Source organism: Neolamprologus multifasciatus, chromosome 20 (genome assembly GCF_963576455.1).
Source record: "Neolamprologus multifasciatus chromosome 20, fNeoMul1.2, whole genome shotgun sequence".
Classification (NCBI taxonomy): Eukaryota; Metazoa; Chordata; class Actinopteri; order Cichliformes; family Cichlidae; genus Neolamprologus; species Neolamprologus multifasciatus.
Window position 1 is genome coordinate 32,244,357 of NC_140458.1, and position 26,416 is coordinate 32,270,772.

At 41.2% G+C, this 26,416-nt stretch overlaps 3 protein-coding genes across 5 annotated transcripts in view; all 3 read left to right on the forward strand.

Moving 5' to 3' along the window:
• Positions 1 to 208: 208 nt before the first annotated feature.
• On the forward strand, positions 209 to 19,219 carry ahcyl1 (adenosylhomocysteinase-like 1). 3 transcript variants are annotated; one of them, XM_085145245.1, is made up of 17 exons: positions 212 to 784; positions 8,517 to 8,631; positions 8,904 to 9,047; positions 10,669 to 10,769; positions 10,879 to 10,981; positions 11,242 to 11,336; positions 11,436 to 11,542; positions 13,570 to 13,686; positions 13,787 to 13,850; positions 13,949 to 14,037; positions 14,171 to 14,241; positions 15,185 to 15,279; positions 17,087 to 17,185; positions 17,306 to 17,374; positions 17,524 to 17,602; positions 17,796 to 17,916; positions 18,028 to 19,219. In XM_085145245.1, the coding sequence occupies exons 1-17, from the start codon at positions 593 to 595 to the stop codon at positions 18,032 to 18,034; spliced, it is 1,668 nt and encodes a 555-aa protein (XP_085001371.1). In that variant the 5' UTR covers positions 212 to 592; the 3' UTR covers positions 18,035 to 19,219. The 3 variants fall into 3 exon arrangements, with proteins under 3 accessions (XP_085001372.1, XP_085001371.1, XP_085001373.1); XM_085145247.1 differs by lacking the exon at positions 212 to 784 and adding an exon at positions 794 to 6,272; XM_085145246.1 differs by lacking the exon at positions 18,028 to 19,219 and having other exon boundaries at positions 209 to 784; positions 17,796 to 17,920.
• A 119-nt stretch (positions 19,220 to 19,338) lies between these two features.
• Positions 19,339 to 22,242, forward strand: hspa1b (heat shock protein family A (Hsp70) member 1B). Its single transcript, XM_085145242.1, has 2 exons — positions 19,339 to 19,673; positions 20,195 to 22,242. Exon 2 carries the CDS (start codon positions 20,213 to 20,215, stop codon positions 22,130 to 22,132), a length of 1,920 nt encoding a protein of 639 aa, XP_085001368.1. The 5' UTR covers positions 19,339 to 19,673; positions 20,195 to 20,212; the 3' UTR covers positions 22,133 to 22,242.
• A 110-nt stretch (positions 22,243 to 22,352) lies between these two features.
• The window catches only part of kcnc4 (potassium voltage-gated channel, Shaw-related subfamily, member 4), a 33,208-nt gene continuing 29,144 nt past the window's right edge, over positions 22,353 to 26,416 (forward strand). Inside the window, exon 1 of the mRNA XM_085145243.1 lies at positions 22,353 to 25,495. Coding sequence (XP_085001369.1) covers positions 24,881 to 25,495 — 615 coding nt within the window. The 5' untranslated portion in view covers positions 22,353 to 24,880. The remainder of the gene's footprint in view (positions 25,496 to 26,416) is intronic.

Here is a 26,416-nt window from a genome sequence, read left to right on the forward strand (position 1 = left end):
AAGGTGGGCGGGGCTTGTGTTAAGAGCGCAACGCTGATTAACAGTCAAGTGTAGCACTAAGCATAAAAAACAGAGCAAAAGAAAAAACTGCAGTGCTGAACATCTGACATTTAAGCCTCACAAATGACGAATAAATTATGTAATTTATTTTCTTATGGGTAGCGAGGCCTGGGCCGTTACATTCAGCAGTCACTTTCCTGTCCACTGGAGCTAACTGGCTTATCACCGCCTACACACTGCCCACTGGTTTGTCTGACAGCCTCAACAAAACGCCCCCTCCCTCCCTCACCTTGGGAGATGTTGCCGTCTGTGGATGACAGCAGACCTGCAGGACCGAAGCAAGTGGCCGTGCGAGTCTTTTAGAAAGTAGATAAGGGAGAAAAAAAGCGTCATATCTAGTGAAGTGGGCTACTTTGTTAGCTTTGCTCCGTGGTGTAGTGCTTCAGCGTCGGTTCGGTCATTTTTAAGCCACGAAGCTTTAGCCAAGAGAGCAAGAAGGCGAAGCTAAGGGTATTAGTTTCAACTCAATCCAGAACCGGCTTTTGTTCCCCCCTCTCCTCTCCAGTAACAGTATCGATATCACTCGGATGCAATGACAGACACAGTTGTGGACAGCAAGACGGAGGTTAAACAGGGCACGAAATATGTCAAGGAGACCGAAAACGTTGCGGAAAAATATTCCGTGTTGACTGTCAGCAAAAACAGCAGTGATGTGAATATGAACGTTGGAGAAATGACTTCCGCAGCGTTCACCGCAGTCCCCACACTGAAATCCGTCAAGAAGGTAAGAAACGTGATGCTCCCAGCAGTCACTGCCATTGGGCACAGACACAGTAAGGAGGGGATTTCACGTTGGTACGCATTGTGCTGCAGTGAAGTCCAAGTGTAGGCAATGTAATGTGCTGTGTTGATGTATTAATTGTTAATAAGGCGCAGTGTGAATGTCTGCTCCAAAGTTGTCATTGGGAATTTTGTTGGAGCTTTAATGCATTCTTGAATGATGGACACTCCATCCCAATGTGAGGTGGGAAGTGCAAAAATAATCTTAAACATTTAAAGTACCCATATTCATGTATCTTAGAAGCCAGCTATTAAGGAAAGCTTTGCTAACTGTCTCATATGTAGTGTTACTCTAATAATACCTTCTGCTGTGTTATTACTGGGGTAAGAACATATAATTTTAAAGACAAGATGATTGTTAAAATCTGTCTTCAAGTTGCCTTCCTGTCTGTTTAAAGCACAATGTCAACATTATGCCAGCAGGCAGGAAACAACTAAAAGCCAAGCTGAGCTCTTAAACCTCTGATTTAAGATCTCAGCAAAGTGCAGAACTACTGTGTGAGGGCTAACGCAACTGAGTCTGTGGGGTCCCCCAGTTGAGTAGGGGGGTATTTAATCAGGTGTACCCTTGTGTTGTGGGGGAAAAAATAAATCCACCATAAACTGTAGTTACAGTTACAGAACCTTGAGATTTGCAAATGTGTAATAACATGGGAACTGAACCTAAACTTTTATCACATTAATGTGTAGTGAGCTCTATATCTGTCTTTAATTAGTTCTCATGTGCAGGTAATGAGGACATCATCAGTGTTAGTTGGAGGAAAAGCATCATGAACATGCAAAAGCAGCACAGGGTGCACCTGTGAGAAGAACCTGTGAATGTTGAGTTTCTTGAGTGTTATATAATCTGACAAAACAGCAAAAACCCACATGAGGTGGCTCTTCACAGCATCTGGTACCGGCTAGTGGATAATCATGGACCTCCTGATTAGAGGCTTCTTTGTCTGTTTCTCAGAACAAACCTGCTCAAATCTCTGCAGACTTTTCTGCCAGGGAAGTTTTTCCATATGAGACTGTGTCACAGAGTGGTGATTAAGCCCTCTGGAACTTTTTAGTTATAATGTCTGGCAACTGTGTTAGTAATATCAGATGTATTTCAGTTCCTCAAGGTGACCTCTGACTTCTGATACCCGTGGTTCTTTGGGGGTGACTTTGCCTGTGTTCTACACCTATTTTTATGATTCACACATCTGTGTTATGACCTAATGTTAGCTGCTTTGCACTTTTAAATACTCGCATATACACTTATCAGTCATAACATTAGGACCACTTGCCAAATAATGTATTGGTCCCCCTTTTGCTGCTGATCCACTGAGACATGGACTCCACTAGACCCCTGGAAGGTGTGCTGTGATCTCTGGCACTAAGATATTAGCAGCAGATCCTTTAAGTCCTGTAAGATGTGAGTTGGGGCCTCCATGGATCAGCCTTGTTTGTCCAGCACATTCCACAGATGCTCAATTGGATTGAGATCTGAGGAATTTGGAGGCCAAGTCAAGATGTCAAAATCGTTGTGCTCCTCAAACTATTTGTGGCAGGGTGCATTATCCTGCTGAAAGAGGCCATCAGGGAATACTGTTTCCATGAAAGGGTGTACATTATCTGCAACAATGCTTCGGTGGTATATCTCAAGGTAACATCCATGTGGATGGCAGGACCCAAGGTTTCCCAGCAGAACATTGCCAGCGTAGGGCTGGTTTGCTCTCCTCCCCTAGTGCATCCTGGTGCCAGGCGTTCCCCAGATAAGTGCACCCTGCCATCCATGTGGTATGAAAGAAAATTATACCACATAGAAAATTATTCATCTGATGCTCATGTGCCCATTGTTGGTGCATTTGGGGGTACAGGGGCTCAGCATGGACACCCTGACTGGTCTGCAGCTATGCAGCCCTATAAACAACAACCTGCAGTGCTCTGTGTATTCTGACACCTTCCTGCCAGAAAGATTTTCATCAGTTTGAGCTACAGTAGTTCATCTGTTGGATTGGACACACAGGCCAGCCTTCACCCCCCAGATGCCTCATTGAGCCTCGGCCTCCAATGACCTTGTCGCTGCTTTGCCACTTTTCTTTCCTTGGACCTGTTTTGATGGATACTGAACACTGCAGACAGGGAACACCCCACAACAGCTGCAGTTTTGGAGATGCTCTGAAACGGTTGTTTACCCTTCATAATGTTCCTTGTCAAACTCGCTTAAATCCTTACACTTCTCCATTTTTTTTCTGCTTCTAAACTTTGAGGACAAAATGTTCAATAGCTCCCTGATATATTCCACCCACTAACAGGTGCCATGATGAAGAGATAATCAGTGTTATTTACTTCACCTGTCAGTGGTCCTAATCTTATGCCTGATTAGATTTAGATATACCTTGCTACTACCAGGTTGGATGCCCCTTTGCCTTCAGACCTATCTTAAGTCTTTGTGGCATAGATTCAGCAAGGTGCATATTTATCATGTATAGCATCACACAGTTACTGCAGATTTGTTGAATGCACACCCATAATGTGAATCTCCCCCGTTCCACATTCCCAAGGAGCTCTATTGGATTGAGGTTTGGTGACTGTGGAGCCCATTTGAGTGCACTGAACTCACTGTAATGCTCATGAAGCCAGTTTGAGATGATTTGAGCTTTGTGAAATGGTGTGTTGTACTGATGGATGAACCCATTAGAAGATGATTACACCGTATTATAAATGGGACGGACATCAGCAGCAGCAGCATTACTCAGGCAGTCTGTGACATTTAGACGATGTGTTCAAAGTGTGCTAAGAAATCTCCCCACATCACCGATGTGAATTGTTTTGAACTTTAGCATCTATTATTAGCCACATGTATTTGCCTAAATTCACTAACTTGCTGCCATGTGATTGGCTGATTAGATATTTGTGCATAACAGGTGCATGAAATGAAAATATCGGCTCATATGTGTTTTAACAAAGAGTATTTCAGCACTCAGGAGTAAACTTACTTCATGCCACCTCAAAAACACAAATGCACAAGTGGTCTCGAGTTCTGTCTTATTATGTAATCAGGGTTGAGCTTACTTTTTTTGTATGATGCCTTAAAGATCCACTTATTAGAATTCTGTAAGGCTCATCAAAAAACAGTGTTCAGACTGAAACATCCGACTTACCTTGTTAAAGGAACAGTAGGTTTTTCTCGCCCTTAAACTCACTCATAAGTAAGCTACAAGCAATGTATCATTACGCAGTGTGGAAAAATTGCACTAGGTATGTTTGTTATTCCTGTCATCTTGTCTTTGTGGCTGGATTTGTGAATTGAGTAAGTTTAACCAAAGTGTGTTTATAATAATTGACAAATAACTGAATAATAAAAACACCTGTTTTCTCAGCATCGTAGACTTCAAGCTGCTAGCTCACAGAATGCAATAATGTGTGGACTGTGAGCCGCCTCAGGGTGCCTGATGAGAACATATTGGATTGTAGGAATGTGAACTGCGCTTATGAAAACAAAGCACTGTGTTATGAATAAATGTGAGAGCCCGGTGTCAAACTGAGCAGTCTGTTTGCTTAAAAAAAGAAGAAGAATGATTAAAGAAACTACTGTAAATGACTGGAAAAAGTGTCAAACTGATTGAAATCACAATAAATGACATATTGAAAAGAACTCAGCAGAACTACTACATTGAAAGGTGACGTGAGTAAACAAAGTCAATGCTACAAATTAAAAACGAGTGAGTTAGCGTGAGGGCAGATGAGTCAGAGAACACCAATCCTCTGCCTCCTCTCTCTCCGAATCCATCTAATGGTTATGTAATACGCCCCCTGGGAATGGGACTTGCTCACCGTGAATCTGTTCGTGCATCATCATATTTATCTGATTCCTGTGGGCTGCTTTGTAGGATCTGAAATGTGATGATACCTTAGCTTCACTCTCTCATCCTGCGTGTCTGCCAACATTATGGAAGAGATTCATGAAGGTCAAACATAACTTTTGCCCTCCTGGTAAGTGGTAACGAAGACTGGAAAATGTAGTGTGGTAAAACAGCACAGCAAAGAAAATGGGTAAAGTTAAAGGTGAAGCAGGGGCTCAAGCAGGGATGATTTGGGTTGCCCTGCTGCCAGAATCGGCATTCACATTAATCTCTAAAGACACAGACATGAGTGTGCTTTGAAAAAATGTAAAGATAAAATGTACCTGGCACATTTACAGTCATTTCCAGTGAAGAAAAAGTTATCATGAGGTTAAAAATAAAGCACATTCGGTAGTTTTACCATTTTCTATGTTCTAGGTTTTGCCCTTGGCATTCACTAAGTACAGTACAGGTACAGTTTAATTACAGTATTTGTTATCAGGAGTTTAGATTTCTTAATAAACAGTGCAGTAAGATAATCCAGGGGAAAAACAACTTGACAGTAAGATTAGGATTGTGAACTGCTTTAGGACTTATGCTCTTTACTTATGTAAAGGTCGGATAGTCATGGAGAAAGGATTAGTAGAGTTGTATTTTTTTCACAACACTGTAATCGTTCATGCATGTGTTGATCTAAACAGCTGCCTTTGCACACCAAAGGAAGTACCCTGATGTGAAAACTGCAACTGGACTTCACTCCTTTGAGTGCGTCTCTGCACCATTTTTACTTATATAAATATTGCAGGCCACATGTCTTTGAACCTGTTTTAATCACTGTGAGTAGTCTGTATACAAAGATCATGTGATGTGGATAAGGCTGTATGCCTTTTCCGCAGGGCAGTGATTTAGAGCACTAGCTGTGTCTGACTAAGTAGCTAGCGTCGCCTTATGTCAGGCCTACATTGAGCCCTTACAACACTGACTGAAAGTCACACTCCACAGCTTAAGTCTTTGACCTGGCCTGCTATCTAGGAGAGAAAGGGTATTTTTAGCTGTAGGGACTGCATGGGACACGTATTGATGCAGCAGAAGGCTAATGGAAACAGAGTTTAATTCCTTCTGTCAATCTCTGTTTTCTTTAGTTGTGCAAATCAGGAGCATAGGTGTAAAATAATAGCTGAGGCAAATTTGTTTATTACTTTGTGTGCATGTGATTTTGAAACAGTACACATATATATCTACATATATACCTGAATCTTTTTGCATGTGCTGCCTCAGCAATTAAAAACTCAGCATAACATACAACCTGCAGATTTTAGCGTCAAGTTGCCAAGGGCATAACTGGAGAGACTGAAGAGAAAGAGAAGCTTGGTTGGAATAAACCCTCCCTTTCTCTTTAGGTCTTTCTCTCTCTCTCATTCTCTCTCCAGGTTGGCCATTAGAAATCATGATAATAGGTGGGAACCTCCCCCTGGCTCTGCCTGGGAGTGTTCTGGGATAATAGCATCAGGGACACCTAGTACTACTGCACAGAGGACACACAGCAACAGGCAGATAGGCTGGAAAACGGAAGAAACAATGGCACACAAGCATGGGCATGGGCATGGGAGAGAAAGGGTGAGTTGCTGCTAATGTATCACTGAGAACTTCTAGATACTAGATAGCTCAAACACACAGGAGCCTTGGTATTTTTTGGCAGTCACAGGTTTTTGTCTTCTTCCTGCAGTTAACAGAAACTTTTTTTCCCTTGAAACATAAATTTCAGTTTACCTGCAGGGAGTAGCGCAATTTTTCCTAGTAAACACCAAGGTTATTCACACAGGTCCCCCGTGTAGGCGTAGTTGAAACATAATGCTGTCTTCACCAACGCTGAGTAATTCATCATTAATTAGATTAGCCTCTTGATTTTGGTGTGAATATTGAGAAAGAACAATGTAGTAAAGCTCAAGAGACTGTGTGAAATGTCTGTTGAATCCTCAAGGCTGCAAAGTGATGCAAAGTAAACATAAAAGTACTCATGTTGACATATTTTGCGAACATATGAGATGGAGCACACTCACAGTTGTGAAAACAGAGACATGCAGAGCTCTCCTGAGCTTAGCCTGTCTCACAGGCTTCTTGAGTTTCTTTATACCGACACGGTAGGTTTCTGAAGCCCAGGTGAACTGCTCATGGAAAGAGGCGTTGTGGGTTAAAATGCTGAGTAAATAAGGTTAGTGATGTTTTAGGCATTTTGACCACACATTTTAAGTTAATGAAGATCATTGTAATTAGGATAAAAGCAGAGAATTAAAGTTATGGTTATGTTGGGGTGTTTTCCCTAGTGATTGTGCATTATGCTGGTGTTAGCCCATTCAATCAGCCTCAGCTTTTTGGGGGATTTTGTTGATGTGAAGTCATGTGTAGCTGTTGCATCCACCCGTAAAACGTTCCATCAGAACTAAATTTGTATGTATAAAGAAAATCTGTTAATTTGATTTTGTTTCATTGTTGCGTTATTACTCTTCATAATTGTTAACAGTGCACTCTACCTGAAGGACATAGCTACAGGTTCATGTATGTGCAGTGTACACACACATCCTCGAGTGTGATCCGACTCACTCTTGTTAATCTGGGATACATGTCTTCCCGGATTCTTCATCTGTGTGTTGTGTCAACTCTGTCAGTCTGCACTTGAGTTTGCAGTCCAAACACATGATATGAAGATTTAAATAGGAGACAGAGGGAATTCTGTGCATTGCCACAATCTATCACTGACTCATAGTGAATGTTTATGGTAGAGTTGTGTAAAGATCTATCCTTCTGAAATCCTCACTCCTCGACTGCATGACCGTGAAGACCATGAAGAATTAAAAAGCTCAAGAAATAAGACCTTTGAATAGGTGTCATGAACTTTGGTCAAGTGAACCATTTTTTTGTAACATTTTTCATGGAAAAAAGTATTTTGGAAAATGCTTCAAGCCTTCAAGGCATGCTTTTATGACATTTTACAATGTTGTGATATTAAACAGTGTTGTGAGAAAGACACGTGGCACAATATCACGGATGAGGTCGCAGACTTTACACAAAGACACGGGTCGAAATTATTGGAAAGGCAGACAGTGATAGTACATAGTAATGTTTAGGTAACATTGCTTCTGTTGGTCCTTCCATGGAAGATAATGGTCATACTTACCGAGCTTGCTAAACTTGCAGTAGTTGTTTTTCTGCCAAAATTAAACAAAACAAAAAGGTACCAGAAAAATTTCTGAACCTTCTGTTTCCATAAAGCACTGAGTAACTGAGATGCCTGTGATGTTGACCTAAACTGTGTCTTTCATACAGTCTATTTACCGTTCTGTGACCAGTTAAAATCAGTTCTCCAGTGCTTTGGTTTAGAGATTCAACAGTTTAGACTTTTATCAAAGGCCTGGCTAGAAAATAGCCCCACTAGCTGTTTGGTGATCCAATTTATCTTTTTCCAGATCTTTCATCTTGGGCCCTTTGAAGGCTTGGATTGACATGATGAATCACAGCCAACAATAACTGAAGCGCATGCATTTGAACAAAACATAAATCACAAGGGACCATCTAAAAATAAGCATCAGCACCCTTGTTCTTGATCCACCTGTGATTTCCTGTAAAAAGCTGATTTATCTTTAGAAAGGATAATAGCAGAAACAGGACAATGAATGCAAACATAAACTAATGAAGTGTGATGGTACGGTGTATGGTATAGTGTCATCACTTTTAACATGTGATGATAATGATACCTTGTCCTATTGACCTCCACTTGTCCCATTGACGTCAAATTGCTAAATATCTGGATTGTTTTGTTTTTTGACGTTTACACTGTGTGACATTTTCCTTGGCTCTCTGCAGATCCAGTTTGCGAATGCAGAGGACAAACAGGAATTCAGCAAGTATCCGACCAAGGCAGGGCGCCGCTCGCTGTCACGGTCCATCTCGCAGTCCTCCACAGACAGCTACAGCTCAGGTACTTTCACTTTCATTGCTGAAAACTGAGCAATTACTTCAGTCATACATAAAACAAAACAAAACATTTTTTGTATGTTTTTTGAAGTTCACTTAACAGTTCTTTGATTGAGTTATGTTTGCATGTCCACCTGGAAAAGTTATTCGTATACATCACAAAAATACTCACTGTAGCTCCAGCTTTTACACAATGCATTGAAAGCATAAATTTCACAACTGGCTCTTTTGTGTGCTTTACCACAAAAGTGACCTTTTGTGCTCTCTATTTGTAAGCTGCATCCTACACTGACAGCTCCGATGATGAAACTTCTCCCCGGGACAAAGCCCAGGTCAACACCCACGGCAGCAGCGACTTCTGCGTGAAGAACATCAAACAAGCTGAATTTGGGCGCCGAGAAATTGAAATTGCAGAACAAGGTATGTATGTATCAGACCTCACTGGCGCATTGTGGACATTTCAAAGATGAAAGGATTTTTACCTATGATTGTCTGTACTTTGATCAAAACAGGTTAAAGTTTTCTTATGAAATCCTTTTTTCAAACAGGACGATGGAGTTTAAATTTTAAAAGATGGCCACATATTGATTTTATCGTGATGCAGGTGTGTAACCAGTGTTGGGAAGGTTACTTTTAAAATGTATTCCATTACAGAATACAGAATACATGCCCCAAAATGTATTCTGTAACGTATTCCGTTACTCAATGAGAGTAACGTATTCTGAATACTTTGGATTACTTAATATATTATCATGCTGTTTACAACTACATGAATGTACTATTGCTGTGATTTATTACTGTTACTGAAGGTCCGCGGCTCCGAACCGTAGTAAAGGGACCTCTGGCTAATACGTCGGGCTCGTAGCCGAAAACTAGCTTTACTTTGTTGTCTGGGTCAACTTTGCTAGCAGAGACAGAGAGAGGCGTTGAAAGGCTGCTCCAACAGAACTTATTGTTTCAGAGGAAAACACGAACACGGTGTACAGTCGAGTCTTAATAGCTTACTTACAACTGGGCTCGTCAGGCTCTCTTCTTGGCTGCAGTGGTTATTATTATATTTACATGCTTCCAGCTCCCGTTTTTGCTCGATGACAGCTCGTACTTTTCCTTTTTCTCCCTCCTCGCTCACAGACACATAACGGGTATCACAGTCCATTCTCCCTGCAGCACGGACTACACTGCCTATGATGCTACATTCTTTAGAGCTATACCTGTAGCATTCTGCCTATTAGCTTAGCACAACAACAACAAAAGGCGCTCTCTCACCCAGGAAACACGCAGAGAGAGCGTCACCCTGTAACCATGGCAACCGTAACGCTGCCACCTGGAACTACAGAACGTAGCTGTCAAACAAAACCCAAACAGTCCTGACCCGCGACAATATGAAACAGGGAAGTACCGCCGTGTAATCCATTTATTTCAACAAAGTAACTGTATTCTAAATACCACCTTTTTAAACGGTAACTGTAACGGAATACAGTTACTCATATTTTGTATTTTAAATACGTAACGGCGGTACATGTATTCCGTTACTCCCCAACACTGTGTGTAACAGGGTAGTTATGTAACTACACTGTTACACACTATATGTATTCCTTCATTGTTCGTCATCTTTTATTTATTTTAAAATATAGATCACCTGGTGTCTGTGGTTTATGACCCAAAGCTGTTGTTATTTGGAACATGATGATATTTCATTTGATCTTTTCTTCACAATTCAAAACGTAATGGTGTGGTTTCTTTTGCTGTTTCTCTGTTCTTGTCTGTCTTTCTGCCTCTTTACATTATCCATGTGAGAGATAAGTAGGCGTAAGCGCCTGGCAAGTGTTGTTCAGCCTTAAAACCTGGGTTGCAACAGCCGTTGCTAACGTTGTTGTTCAGTTAGTACCCATTTTACAGCCACGCACTGCACATCCGCCTTCTAGGTATCGTTTGTTTTTGAATTCGAAAAGGTCTTTCCTTCTTATCTCGCCCAAAACAAAACCTGGCCTTTGTGTCCTCTCAGGTACCATTAACTGCTGCTTGATCTGTTCGTCCACAGACATGTCTGCCCTGATCTCCTTGAGGAAGAGAGCCCAGGGGGAGAAGCCACTAGCTGGGGCGAAGATAGTAGGCTGTACCCATATCACTGCTCAGACAGCGGTACGTCCGCTCATCCTACTCATCAGCGGTCCCTTTAATGTGACATCTTTTTCTCTTCTTATCTCTGTTACTTTTTTCTTTATCTTCATATTTGATTGGTCCTTCTCAGGTCCTGATTGAAACTCTGGTAGCACTTGGGGCCCAGTGTCGCTGGACTGCTTGTAACATTTACTCCACTCAAAATGAGGTGGCTGCTGCTCTTGCAGAGACGGGTGAGTATAATAAAGAAGCAAGAAGAGGCCTATTAACAATAGGGTGGAACAAAAAATATGTAATTCCAAATAACTATGTACTATCTAAAATAAAGTAAAGTATTTTTCTTTGCTTTATTGCTCATAAGGTTAGATGAACCCAAAGAAAGCTTAAAACTTAAGAGCACTTTGCACCTCTCCTTCCACTGTGTAATGTGCACTAATGGAGCTGTGGCTCATGCTGTCTTTGCCTGTAATTATGTGTGCTTTGTTTCCTGCAGGGGTACCTGTGTTTGCATGGAAAGGTGAATCAGAGGACGACTTCTGGTGGTGTATTGATCGCTGTGTCAACACTGAAGGCTGGCAGGCCAATATGGTATTACCTGGATAGTCATGTGATGAATGTAATGCCTGTCTTAGTCTCTCGCTGTTTTCTGTGTGCACATCTTCCATGTTGACTTTTTTCCCCTCATAGATCCTGGATGATGGTGGAGACTTAACCCACTGGGTTTACAAGAAGTATCCCAGCGTCTTCAAAAAAGCCAGGGGCATTGTGGAGGAGAGTGTCACTGGTGTTCACAGGTCAGATGAGGTCGCAAATCTAGAGCTTTAGTGGAGTTTAAATTTTATCTGCAGCACGTGCCTTTTTGTATTGCAAATTATGCAATTTCTGTCTGGTAATTCTTTTTGGTTTACATTGGTTTCATTATAAAATATGTCAGTAAGACCCAGGCTGTATGTTCTTTACAGCAGCGGTCTCCAACCTTTTTTGCGCCACGGACTGGTTTATGCCCGACAATATTTTCATGGACCGGCCTTGTCGCGGATAAATACAACAGAATAAAACTAGTACCGTACCGAAAAAAAGAAAATTTATTCATAACACACGTGAAAAGACCCAGGAAAACCGAGTAAACGATAAAAACGATAACAAAGTAACGCTGAAAACCGATAAAAACCCTGAAAACTATACATTTCACACCTGAGCCTCAACTCTCGCGGCCCGGTACCAAACGACTCACGGACCGGTACCGGTTCGAGGCCCGGGGGTTGGGGACCGCTGCTTTACTGCATAGACATGTGCTTATGGCAGCTTATTATGAATTATAAATAATTAAGCTTGTCGCAGTGTTTTTAAGCCATTTAATACTCATCAGCTCTTTGCAGATTCAGTACTGTATATACTGACAACAAAATATAAAAGTCAAACTAATGTAATACATTGTGCTGTGACAAGTGCACTGGTTAGAACTTAAATTATCATTAATGGATATTTTTTAAAAATTCTAATTAGAATTTTATATCAGTTGTGTAAAACATTTTTAAAATGATCAAACGATATAAACAAACTAACTATAGTTTGTTTATATTAGCACTACAGTGGCAGTTACAGGCTCTAATTACCTGAACATAACTGGGATGTACTGTTCAGCACGTAGCAGCCAACAAATACAAATATTTTGTGCTTTTCACACATGGATTTGACTTTTAGTGGAGTGTGTTTGGTATCTATGTCTTGAACACGACTCTACTTCAGAGTTTAAAATAAATCTAGAAACTATCCAACATAGTCATGCTGCTACGGCCCTAGCAGGGCCGCCTCCTGATGTTGTCTGTGTGGGTGTGTCCGACCATCTCTCCTGCCTTACTTGCCACCTTTCCCTTTTACACAGCTGACTCTCGTCAGTAATTAAAGAGATTTAAGCCCAGGGAAAGGTGAGCTCTGGGCCAGAGTGCCATTAGTGTGGTTACAGCTAGTGAGCTGCTCTCTTTTTGACTTACTTTGTGCTTTATTGACTGACATTAGAGTTTTGTTTATTTCTTTAAATGGTGATAGCGGCTTGTCGGTCTCTTTTAGTTAATTTTAATAGAAACTTTAATAAAACTCTTTAATTTAACCCTTATGCCTTGTCTCCTTTTTCTGACCCGGACATTTTTTGTTACTTCCCCCTCACCGCCTAGACCCCTCAGGGGAACGTAACACATGCCCTCTGACGTTTTACTTTTTTTAAAACTAAGCTGCTTTTAATCCCTTTTCTTTTTTTTTATTGGTATTTCCTTAATTTTTTTTTTTTTTTGGAGATAGAGATGCACTAGAAGCAATTTAAGCTCTCAGTGAATACATTTCATGATGAATGACTTTGAATGAATGGCGTTGTCAGCAGAAACTGTATCAAAAGCCATTATATAAATCATATTCAGGTTTTTTATGCACAGACTAATTTTTTGGTCATAGGTAAGGACAAATAAAAATCACCAGCACTGCTTTAAAATTATTTTCTGTTTAGTTTTGCTTATTGGAGTTTTACACGCTCAAGCATAATGTTGGTTTTTGTGTAGCAAATGGTTTAAAATGACAGGAGAATGCATACATTTCTGTTAGTTTTACTGATCAGCTGTGCTTAGATGGTGGAAGAATATTTGAAAAGCATGGCAAAGCTCAAACGCTGGGCACAGCAACTCTACGGTATATGCAAAGCTCTCAGTGGACTTCATTAGCCAGATATTCTGCCAAGTGTAAGGTGGCACAGAATTGCATCCACGTTTGTGTGGAAAGATTCACGGCCAGCATATATGCCTGAACATGTTTTCCCCATGTGTCCTTTCAGACTGTACCAGCTGTCTAAGGCTGGCAAGCTGTGTGTGCCCGCCATGAACGTGAACGACTCGGTTACCAAGCAGAAATTTGACAACCTTTACTGCTGCCGTGAATCTATCCTCGATGGGTGAGGAAAATTAATCACCAAGAAAGTTGCTGTTATGAAGTTTTGTTGTATTTGGAGCAATATGGTCACAATGATGTGTCGCTTTGGTTGTCTTTGCCAGCTTGAAGAGAACTACAGATATTATGTTTGGAGGCAAACAAGTGGTTGTGTGTGGGTATGGAGAGGTGAATCATTCTTTTATTAAATTTTGTTTTTACCTTTAGATGGAATGACTTTAACAAGTCCAGCAGATCTTTTTAGTGCACTGTCTTGTGCTCTTTAGGTGGGGAAAGGCTGCTGCACTGCTCTCAAAGCTCTCGGAGCCATTGTGTGCATCACAGAGATTGACCCCATCTGTGCCCTGCAAGCATGGTGACTCACCGACTCTCACTATTTAGCATTGCTCACCAGTGCATTGCAAGCTACAAACAAGTGAATATTATCAGTGGGTTTTTTCTTTCTTTCTTTGCTAATCTGGTCTTCTATAATATGCGTGTCCACACAGCATGGACGGTTTCCGAGTGGTCAAGCTGAGCGAGGTCATTCGGCAGATGGACGTGGTGATAACTTGCACTGGTACTGTACCCCCTGCTGTGACATCCATTACTTCTGCTTTGATAATCACAACATTTTCAGCATGTGTCTTTTTAAATATTACAGTTAAGGCCTTTGGGTGAAAACCAGATTTTTTTTAAATCAAAATGCACAGATGCTCTTTGGTTTTGTGTGTTGACAGCAATATGAACACCAGTACAGATATTAGAGGTGGGAATCACCATACATCCCACAATACGATTATCACAATACTTAACGCACGATACGATATTATTGCAATTTTTTAAAATATTTTGCGATATTCAGATTCTGTACATAAAGGTAAACTTTATCAATATTCATTTTCTCTAATATCAAAGTCTCACACTCAGTCTTTCTCTCATTTCAGTTTTATTGTTGACAAACTGAACGGTTTGTATTACAGTCTAGTCCAACTTAACTGAACGCAACCATCTGGTACAATTATAGCTATTCTGAACTATGAAATTTATGAAAACTATGCAGCCCCTTCAGCAACTGAAGAATTTGAAAGTAAATTAAAACAAAATATAATTTTACATTAAATAAAAAAGTTTTAAACTTAATTAAAATAAAACATGTCTTAAATTAAAATAAGTAAACTGTCATGTTTATTGCTGCCAAAAAAAAAAGTTAAACACATTTGGACAGTGAAGGAATGTCAGGATTCTTGCTCAGAAAAAGGATCAACATGCTCTGAAGTCAGAGCACAAAAACCTTTTTTGTAACAAAATATCGATTTCTGCTGTCCCTGTATCGATACATTATTAGCAAACAAAATATCACGATACTACACAGTATCGATTCCCCGCCCCACCCCTAACAGATACAGCTGTAACTCCACCGCTATAGCAGCAGCACAAGTTTAAATTAGATTTTCGTTGGCTTATTGTCTCTTCGGTGACTCTGTTAACAACACCTTACGTGTGTTTTTCTTCAAATGCAGGCAACAAGAATGTCGTCACCAGAGAACAGCTTGACCGAATGAAGAATGGCTGCATCGTCTGCAATATGGGACACTCCAATACTGAGATCGATGTGGTAAACTTCAAACAAATAACCCCACAAATACCCAATGGATTTAAAAAGCTTCTTAAGCACGGTTACTTAGAATAAACAGTAGGGGAGCTTAAATAAGTGAAAATGAAAGGTTAACATGTGTGAAAATTTAGGCACTAAATGACAAGTAAAACACAGAAAGGAGCCTGTAAACAAAAAAACATCCTGTTCTCTGTGTTGTTCAATTTTCAGTCAAAAATGAAATTTGAAAATGATCAAAAGTGACTTAATTTGTTTTTCCTCATTGAATTTCCTGTGACTTTAATATCTCAATTTAAACATCCATAAGTAACATCTCTGTGTGCGCCTTTGATCCAAAACATGCAGTAAAGATTGCGAGTTTTTGGACTATGACACAGTTTTTGTAGTTTCACCTCTGTTCACTATCACACAGGAAATGTATAAAAACTTCAACATTTTCAGAAGCTCAAAAATAATCTGACACACTGAAAAAATGTAAATAGAATGATTTTTTAAATCTTTGGAGTCAATGACAGCCTGAAGTGAACATATTAACATCACCAAATGTGTGTGTTTCTCATTTGACATGCTCTGCTAGGCCTCATTCAAGTTGCTGCTTGTTTGTGGGTCTCTCTTAGGTTTTGTATTCAGTAACTGAACACAAAACTGGCTCTGCTGGTGAGTGACTTGGCCATTGAAGAATTTCCCATTTCTTTAAATTGAGAAACTCTTTGGTAGTTTTTGCAGCATTCTTTGGGACATCAAAGAATTTGCTCAATCAGTTTTGCAACATTTGGCTGAATCTGAGCAGAAAGTATATCCCTGTATACAATTAATCCTGCGACTTCTATCAATCACAACAACAACAAACATTAGTGACCCAGTTCCACTGGCAGGCAGCCATGCATCCCATAACCCTGTTCACCATGTTCGAAGGTTAGTATGGTTTTGAAATCATGAACTTTTTCTCTCCTTCTTCAGACTTTTCTTTTCCCATCATTCCGGTACGAGTTCATCTAGGTTTCATACACCCAAAGATGTTTTTTCCAGAACTGCGCAGTCTAATCTGGTCTTCCTCATTCTCGAGTGTCACCAGTGGTTTCCACCTGGTTGTGAACACTGTATTTACATTCATAAAGGTGTTTCTTGATTGTAGATTTTGACAATAACACAGCTACCTCCTTGAGAGTGATTTTCACTTGGTTAGTTGTTTTCTGTAATCTTTCAGGCCTTTTGCTGTCACTGAGGTGGTCAGTGCATTCATTGAGACTGTTGATTTGGTGACTGCTGAAATATTTGCTCTTTCTCTGATACATTTGTTTAAGTTTTTCAGCTTTCACCTTCTGCAACGACCTCAAGTCAAGAGCATGAAAAGTTAACCAATAGAAGTTCAACACTTGAAATGATCTTGTTTTAATTTATTGGGGAATAAAAAGGGAAAAGTCCTCACATGACCACAAAATTGCTTGTACTCCAAGTCCTTTTGATCCTCTAAAAATGGGCGACTGTGTATAAAAATGGCTGCAATTTCCTAAACAGTTAGTGTAATACTTTTGTTAAATCTCTTAAATTAAATCTTGTTCACATCTTGATTCTCTCTTTTTTTAGTTTTAAGATCTGCTGTGATGCAGAGTGTAGAGGTGCATAGAGGTAAAACTAGAAAAACTGTGTGATTGTATGAATACTTATGGACCTGGCTGTACTTCTCAATTTTTGTGAATTCATTGAAGATGTTTCTAATTCAAGGAGTTCCACTATTCTTTGTTTACATGCTAACATAGCCACATGGAAATGTTCGCACAATGGTGTTTACGTCTTTTGTCCTCAGGCAAGCCTGCGCAGCCCCGAGCTGACCTGGGAGAGGGTTCGCTCTCAGGTCGACCACATCATCTGGCCTGATGGAAAGAGGGTCGTCATGCTGGCAGAGGTAGCTTTCCTTAATAGTCTTCACAATTTGTGTTTGTATCACTCATAACTAGGTTTAAACAGGAGTTTGTTCAGCACTAAACAGTTTTGTCAGACATCATGTATTATTTTATTTTCCCAGGGTCGCCTCTTAAATCTGAGCTGCTCCACAGTGCCGACATTTGTGTTGTCTATCACTGCAACAACTCAGGTTAGTAATTTCTACTCTTCCTTTAGAGCCAGTGTCAGTAACTTCTTGGGCGAGTAAATAACAGTGTCCCTTCTTACTAAACTACCTGCAGGCACATAGTTCCCCAGATTGTGAGTCATGTAAACACTGTGTGCTCTGTTTTTTTGTAGGCCCTGGCACTGATTGAGTTGTTTAATGCTCCAGAAGGACGTTACAAACAGGATGTGTATCTCCTTCCAAAGAAAATGGGTAAGAATCAGCCTTGTTTAAACTGAAACTGTGCTACTTTGGTATAGAAATGATAAGGAGTATGCAAGTGTGGATCACTATAGTTGTGAAGTCAAATTCGTTTTTACTGCTTCTCTGAAAGGCTGCTCATTGTCGCCACCCTGTGGCTTCACTAAAAAGATCACATCACACACATTTTGTCTCTTTCCCACAGACGAGTATGTGGCCAGTTTGCACCTACCCAACTTTGATGCCCACCTGACAGAGCTGACTGACGAGCAGGCCAAATACATGGGCCTCAACAAGAATGGCCCTTTCAAACCTAATTATTACCGGTAGGTGCTCCTGCCTTTTTCTGCTTCTATTATCACACACCAGTCCATATTTTCACTTTTTAAACTGGTATTTAATTAAACTCTTTTTTTCTTTTGTTTTTTTCTCTACAGGTATTAATGAGAATGCCCGATCCTCAACGCACAGTTACCCTGCAACAAACAGAGATATCTATTTTATTTTCTAAATAGCTACAGAATGGAGGAATTATTTTACTTATGCTGAATGTAACTTATTAAAAGCACCTCAGAAGTAGAGTTAAATGATAAAAAAAGGACGAGTAAAGTCACGTAGAAAACATATAACCAACTAACATTTTACATGTCTTGTCAGGTGTTTAAACAAAAGCCTACTTGCATGCTATGATGTATGTGCACGTATTTAGTTGCTTCAGATTATGTTACTAGATCACAGGGTTGCTGATTTGTTTACCCCATTTACGCACAGTGCCAAATGATGGCCGTAAGAATGAAACAGAGGAAACCTTTTCGATTTTGTCTACCGTGACATTTCCATGAGCCAGAGTTTAGGCTGAGCCAAAACAAACTCTGTGTTACAACTTAGATTATTTTAGAAATGTTTGTTTTTATATATACGTCAAATAATCCGTTTCAATGGTATCTGCATACATGCCCTAAAAGGTAACATCCAGTCATCCTTTTTATTATAGCAGTGATGATGATGAACTGTTGCCTGTTACATAAACAAAAGGATGAAGTCTTGTTTATTCACGTCTTGTGATCCAGTAATGTCGTTTTGCTAATGACAGATTAAGATGTTGTTTTATGTCTGGGTGTGGAGCAGCTGATGTCTTTCCTAAAAAGGAAGTTGGAGAAGACTTACAGAGAGCTGGTGAAACACTTTTTGACTGCTTTATCTTCCCTCGTTTCATCCCAAGTTTCCATTTGCTCACTTGAATTCCAGACGTTTTTCTGACTGGATAGTACCTTTGAGGCCATGATATGAATGTGCCTTTTAAATGATTTATAACAACATAATACTAGCGCTGAGCTTAATTATATGAACCATTCCTTTTTGTAAAACTGCATTTATTAGAAGTACATTAACTGTCTTCCTTCCACTGCTTCTGGTTGTACGTATAACTATAATGTATGAGCTGTGTGTTGACAAAATATATATATATATATATTAGACTTTATGTCAGGCATATGATTGTAGTCGTCTTAATTTGATCCAACAAGATCACTTTAATATTTCATGTGATCAAAATGACATAAGTGTATACTATCTATGTAAACGATTGCATTAAATCAGCAATAAAGCGAGTCTTTTTACCATGACAAACTGAGAACAGAATATGAAGGAGAGGTCTTTTGTGAGTCTCTGGCTCAGTAGGTAAATATTTTGGATTATTTTGGGGATAAAACTGACATTCATGGGTTCTCACACTTCAACATAACACATCACAATTCCTAAATGTGCCTTACTGCCACATTCTCCACATTGTCTCCCTCTGAGTCGGCCCCGCTGGCTGAAGGTCAGATTGCCGTCTCACTCTGGAATATTCACCGGCCCTCGAGCACCGGGCCAGCTGCATTAGTTTCTAATATTAACACTTCAGTCATTGAGGAGGAGGGGGCGGGAGCATTCTGGAAACCTGGTTGTAACTATATAAGCAAGGAGCCCCAGCCAGTCTAGGTATGAACTCCAGAAGAAACAGAGGCAAAAGCTGACACGAAGGAAACATCCCCAGGATATCCTTCTGAACTTCTGAGCACCAGAGAGCGCACCACTTAAAGTAAGTAGCAACACTGATTGGATAAAGTTTAGACTGTAGAGACAGTGAGGACTTCTTTGTGTGGGTGTCTTACTCTAATTCACTCATTTCCTAAAAAAAACCCCAGAACTTTAACAGTTATGTGCAACAGTGTAACAGTTATACTTGATATTAAGTCTTTACTCATGAAGGATAGTCTCTAAGTCCTAGTCTGAATGTTTATTTATTTAAATATTAAAATAAGGCTACGTATGAATAACCAGACACCGATCTATAGTTCACTTATTTTTTTAAGTGAAGCATTTAGATTCACTGGTCTTGTGAATTCTAGCCCTCACCACTGTAAAACTACTACCTAGCAATTAGCTTTAACGATTACAAAGAGAGTGTGCTCTTAAGTCCAAGTGCAGCTCCCTGATTTGGGTGTGACAAGTGCTCAAACTTTATGTTAATATCATTGGAATAAACATATTATTAATACTGAAAACTATCAAAAACAGGACTTTATCCATTTAAATGCAACGTCTTCTAAATCTGTCTAGGAACTAGGAACCGGCGAAATGTCTGCACCAAAGGGAGTATCCATTGGCATTGATCTGGGCACCACCTATTCTTGTGTTGGGGTTTTCCAGCATGGCAAAGTTGAGATCATTGCCAACGATCAGGGCAATAGAACCACTCCAAGCTATGTGGCTTTTACCGACACAGAAAGGCTTATTGGAGATGCTGCCAAGAACCAAGTTGCAATGAACCCCAATAACACAATCTTTGATGCCAAACGGCTGATTGGAAGAAAGTTTAATGACCCAGTCGTACAGTCCGACATGAAGCTCTGGCCTTTCAAGGTGATTGACGATAATGGAAAACCCAAAGTCCAGGTGGAATACAAAGGGGAGACCAAGGCATTCTATCCTGAGGAAATTTCCTCCATGGTCCTGGTTAAAATGAAGGAGATAGCTGAGGCCTACCTGGGACAAAGGGTGTCAAACGCAGTCATCACAGTGCCAGCTTATTTCAACGACTCCCAGAGACAAGCTACCAAGGATGCTGGGGTGATTTCTGGACTAAATGTTCTGAGGATCATTAATGAGCCCACGGCAGCAGCCATTGCATATGGCCTGGATAAAGGCAAAACAGGAGAACGCAATGTGCTGATCTTTGATCTTGGCGGAGGCACCTTTGATGTGTCTATTCTGACCATTGAAGCTGGCATCTTTGAGGTCAAAGCCACTTCAGGAGACACACACCTTGGTGGGGAGGACTTTGACAACCAAATGGTCAAGCACTTTGTAGAGGAATTTAAAAGAAAACACAAGAAGGACATTAGCCAGAATAAGAGAGCAGTGAGGAGATTGCGTACAGCTTGTGAGAGGGCAAAGAGGACCTTATCCTCCAGCACTCAGGCAAGCATTGAGATCGACTCTCTCTTTGAGGGAATTGATTTTTACACCTCCATCACAAGGGCACGTTTTGAGGAGCTCAACTCAGATCTTTTCAGGGGAACACTTGGCCCAGTTGAGAAAGCCCTGCAGGATGCCAAGCTGGATAAATCCAGGATTCATGAAATTGTCCTGGTCGGTGGCTCCACAAGAATTCCCAAAATCCAGAAGCTCTTACAGGACTTCTTTAATGGCAAAGACCTGAACAAGAGCATTAACCCAGATGAAGCTGTAGCCTACGGTGCAGCAGTCCAAGCAGCCATCCTCATGGGCGACACCTCAGAGAATGTCCAAGATCTGCTGCTGCTGGATGTCGCTCCCCTGTCTCTGGGCATTGAAACCGCAGGCGGTGTTATGACACCTCTGATAAAGCGAAACACCACAATCCCAACAAAGCAGACTCAGATCTTCTCCACATACTCAGATAACCAGCCAGGTGTGTTGATTCAGGTATTTGAAGGCGAGAGAGCCATGACCAAATACAACAACCTTCTGGGCAAATTTGACCTCACAGGTATCCCTCCAGCTCCCCGAGGTGTTCCACAGATAGAGGTAACATTTGACATCGATGCCAACGGCATTCTAAATGTATCCGCCGTGGACAAAAGCACCGGCAAAGAAAACAAAATCACCATCACCAATGACAAAGGCCGCCTCAGCAAAGAAGAGATCGAGCGGATGGTGCAGGATGCTGAGAAGTACAAGGATGACGATGACATTCAGAGAGACAAGATTGCAGCAAAGAACACGCTGGAGTCCTATGCCTACCAGATGAAGAGCAGTGTTGAGGATGAGAGTCTGAAAGGTAAAATTAGCGAAGAGGATAAAAAGATGGTCATTGACAAGTGCAACCAGACGATTTCTTGGCTGGAGAACAACCAGCTTGCAGAGAAAGATGAGTATGAGCACCAGCAGAATGAACTCGAGAAGGTGTGCAGACCAGTTGTGACAAAGTTGTACCAGGGAGCAACACCATCAGGAAGCTGCGGCGGGCAGGCAGGAGGAACCTCCCAGGGCCCTACTATTGAGGAAGTGGACTAAAGCTATTCACCTCAGCATATCACACTCATGGGAAGATTTATGACTGCGGTTTAGTAAAAATAAATGATTTCAATGTTGTTTCCTTTTCTACAATAAATTCTATAAAAGCACATCGCTCTTCATTATTGTTTGTGATAAATATGTTTTTGAACATGGAATAAAAGAATAATAAAAAATAAACAAGTGCTAACCTTTTTAACAGGTGCACATGATCAAAAGTGTTTATAATTTTGAGAATGGCCTCTCTTTAAAACCATGTACCAATGAGAGTACCAAGGGTTTCTGATAGAAAATTCAGACTTTGATGAATCTGGGCTTGGAATTCATAAAGGTACTCAATGAGTATTTTTGTTAAAGATCGTTGACAAACCTTATTCAGACAGTGTTTCACATTTCTTTTTCCCTATTCAAGCTGTACTTAAAAAGTAATATACAGGACGGTGGCACGGTGTTTAGCACTGTTGCCGCACAGCAAGAAGGTCCTGAGTTCAATTCCAACATCAGGCCGGGGTCTTTCTGTGTGGAGTTTGCATGTTCTCCCCGTGTTTGTGTGGGTTCCCTCCGGGTACTCCGGCTTCCTCCCACCGTCCAAAGACATGCAGCTTGTGGGGATAGGTTAATTGGATAATCCAAATTGCCATTAGGTGCGAATGAATGTGAGTGCGAATGGTTGTCTGTCCCTGTGTGTTGGCCCTGCGACAGACTGGCGACCTGTCCAGGGTGTACCCCGCCTCTCGCCCTATGACAGCTGGGATAGGCTCCAGCGCCCCCCGCGACCCTGAAAAGGATAAGCGGAAGCGAATGGATGGATGGATACAGGATAGAGTCATTCTAGGACAGACTTGTGAGGAGCTTTATAGACAAAAGGCAAGTTCTCATCTTTAAAGGTAAAGCATAAAAAATGTATATGAAAACATGTTAGATGCCAAACAAGAGTTTGAACACATGCACACTGTAGGTGTGCTATGAGTGTGTATGACAGACAGTTTTACTGCTGCACCTCGGTTAAAACAAACCAACCCAAACCTACTTTTATTTTGTTTTATAACAAACATGCTTTTCTTGCCTGCATTACCCAAAATGCAACAAGCACAGCCGGTTTATCACACTTTGATAGCTGCAGACTGCAGAGATATAGCAAGTTTACATCTTTCTAGCACCTCCAGATTTGCTCATATTTTCAGTTTTAATATTCCGCCCCAGACTTTTGCATATTTCTGCAGCTCTCTCTGAAGAGATTTATACAAATGTTTCCCTCATAGAGCTGTGCTAACTGCCTTTAGCCGTAAACAGTAAACAGACTTTATTGTATACTGCAAGTGTTGTCAGCTCTGTGTAATATTAGTACTTTTATGTCAAAGGGTCTGCACACAAATCACACTCACTGAAAACTAAGCAACTCATTTAAACATGTTGTTCACTGAATGATCCTCTAGGTGGCGAAATCAGGACGTTAGTTTACTAAAACCACTGGCCATAAGCACTACCTGTTGGAGCACTCTGTACACTGTAACAATAACAACCGAAAAATAAAAAGAATCTGAATCATCACCACCTTGAGGCCACTCCTGATAATAATCCCACCTAATTGGTGGATATTGGTGGGCATGTGATCAATCTTATTAACTCAATTTAAGTTGGTTATCTTGTGTGACTATAATATAAACATGCAGTAAAGCCATGCAATAAAGGTATTCTGCGTTACAGTACACAGTAGTTTATTCTCCCCCCTGGCTGTTTGCGTTTTATACCCTTGGCACGCTTCCTTAATGTGACGCTACACAATTACAGGTGTGGTGACAAATCAGAGTCCCCATGATGACTCAGAGCTGAATATGTACAATAAAGGCTGCAAAGCGTAAACGTGCTTAATTAAACCGAGTTTCATTCTCACGCACACGCACAAACACAAAGATGCACACCTCACCACCAGTCCATCCTCTCGGTCTAATTAGAGGGAGTGGTTCAATAGTGCGCCAGGCTTCGGCAGACAAAGGGTTAAACTGCTGAGCCAGTTGAGCGCACCATCCAACCGGGCTGTGTCGCTAGGGAAAGATATAGGGTACTTGTGGAGAAGCAACAGATCTCAGCTGGAAAACAACCCCACATCTGGCACGCGGGACGACCACATCTGAGGAGGAAAAATCAGTCAATTTTTTCACTGCATGATTAGATGGACTGGACCGGTGGATCAATCTCTGACTTCCAAATCACGAGCAGGGACGAGAAAAGTTGCCAATATTAGTTGTGGATTTGATTTTGGCGCTGCAGAATTTGGATTTTTTTTTTTTTTTTATAAAAGGGGGAGATGATCGTCACATGTTTTCTGACTTAGCGTTTTCTCCTATAGGAAATACCATGCGTAAAAGCCAATATTCTTTTTTCCCCTGGTAATAATATGTCTTCGTGGACGGGAAATAAGTCCAACATCTTTGCGCCCGTGGACAAGAATTAAGTATAACATCTGGAGGCAACAACTCAAAACACCTTGTCCAATCTATTCGACTAAAACGTTTACAAACACCGATCGAGTTCCGCCACCCGCGTTTTGCTTTTTTCAGCCTCCAGACTGAGTTTTGTTACAGGTGGTTTTCATCGCGCTTTACCATTACTATGCACCTTAACAATCAGCAATAAACGAGCCACATGGGTGTGAAATGAAGGCTCACTTTGCTTTAATTTTCTGATTTTTTTCCCCAGTGGACAACAGTTTGAACCAGGGGCGAACAGCCAGTAGGTCTGCTCTAAATGATAAGCTCGGTTTGTGTTTCGTCTTACCGAGGACGCAAGTCGGGCAACAAACCTCCGTCTAAATCATGTCTGAAGGAAGACATGGCCAGGGGGGAAGACTCGGATAAAATTATTATCAACGTAGGCGGCACTCGACACGAGACCTACAAGAGCACCCTCAGGACCCTGCCGGGGACGCGCCTGGCATGGCTAGCAGACTCGGAGTCGCAGGTCAGCTCCGACTCAGACATTGCGTCCCCGAGTGCCACCGAGTTCTTCTTCGACAGACACCCCGGCATCTTTGCGTACGTGCTCAACTATTACCGGACAGGCAAGCTGCACTGCCCGGCTGACGTCTGCGGCCCTCTATTCGAGGAAGAGCTGGCGTTTTGGGGTATAGACGAGACTGACGTGGAGCCATGCTGCTGGATGACCTACCGGCAGCACCGGGACGCGGAGGAGGCCCTGGAGATATTTGAACCGCCCGACCCAGATGACACCGACGACGAGAGAGAGATGCCGAGGAGGTTCGGCATCGAAGACGTCCCCGACAGGTCGAGAGGCTGCCGCGAAGTTTGGCAGCCAAAGATCTGGGCGCTGTTTGACGACCCGTATTCATCTAGAGCAGCCAGGGTGAGTTCAGCAGGCGGCCCACATGTCAGAGTGCGTCCGCAAAAGCCCGCTGTGTCATTCCAACTAGGAAAAAAGGCGCACATGTTGTCCAAATCAACAGGTGTCAGCCAGTCAGGCTGCAGCAGCTACTGATGCAGCCGCAGACCTGTAAACTGTAACGTGGCTGTAGCTGTCTGCATTTATCCAGTCTGCGCCTTCTCTGTCTGTTTTTAGGACATGACAGTTTTCAGGCCAAAGTTTATATCTTAACATTAGTTTCACTGACTGTTAAAAATATAGTTTTTTTAGTAAAGGAACATTATCCAACGACTAGTCTTACACAATTACAAGTTAATTATAAATGATAGTTTAGAGATTAATATTCTTTTTCTTTGACAAGTTTTGAATAGATTGAAATAATAAATTGACAAAAGTATGTAGAAAGCTCTCTTTTGTGTCAAAAAGTGTGCTAAGAGTGACCTTGGAGAGTTTTCTGTGCTATGAAGTCAGGCTTTATAGTACATCCATCTGTTGTCTTCCACTTCTCCAATTCAGGCTGGTAGAGCAGCTGGAGCCAATCCCATCTGGCTTGGAGCAAAGTCTTGCAGCCAAATTCAGCAGTAGACTGTAACATCTGCTCTAGCGTTGTTCTTCAGTACATGTTTTCTCTGTTTTGCTACTCTAAACATCTACTACAATACACAAAGAAAAAATCTTTTTAGCCCATCATTCAAACACTCTTTATTTGACAGCTACAGTTTTAAGAAGCATTTCTTATTATCTTACACTGCAGTTTTTACACCACACAGTGCAGGAGTCTGTGTAGTCGTGAGTTCATTTAAGAAACTGTTTGAACCCCACTGAGTTAAAATGATCACACATTTAACAAAAAAACAAACAAACATCCAAAGCTGCAAAAAGCAAATGAAAATATGTCTTTCA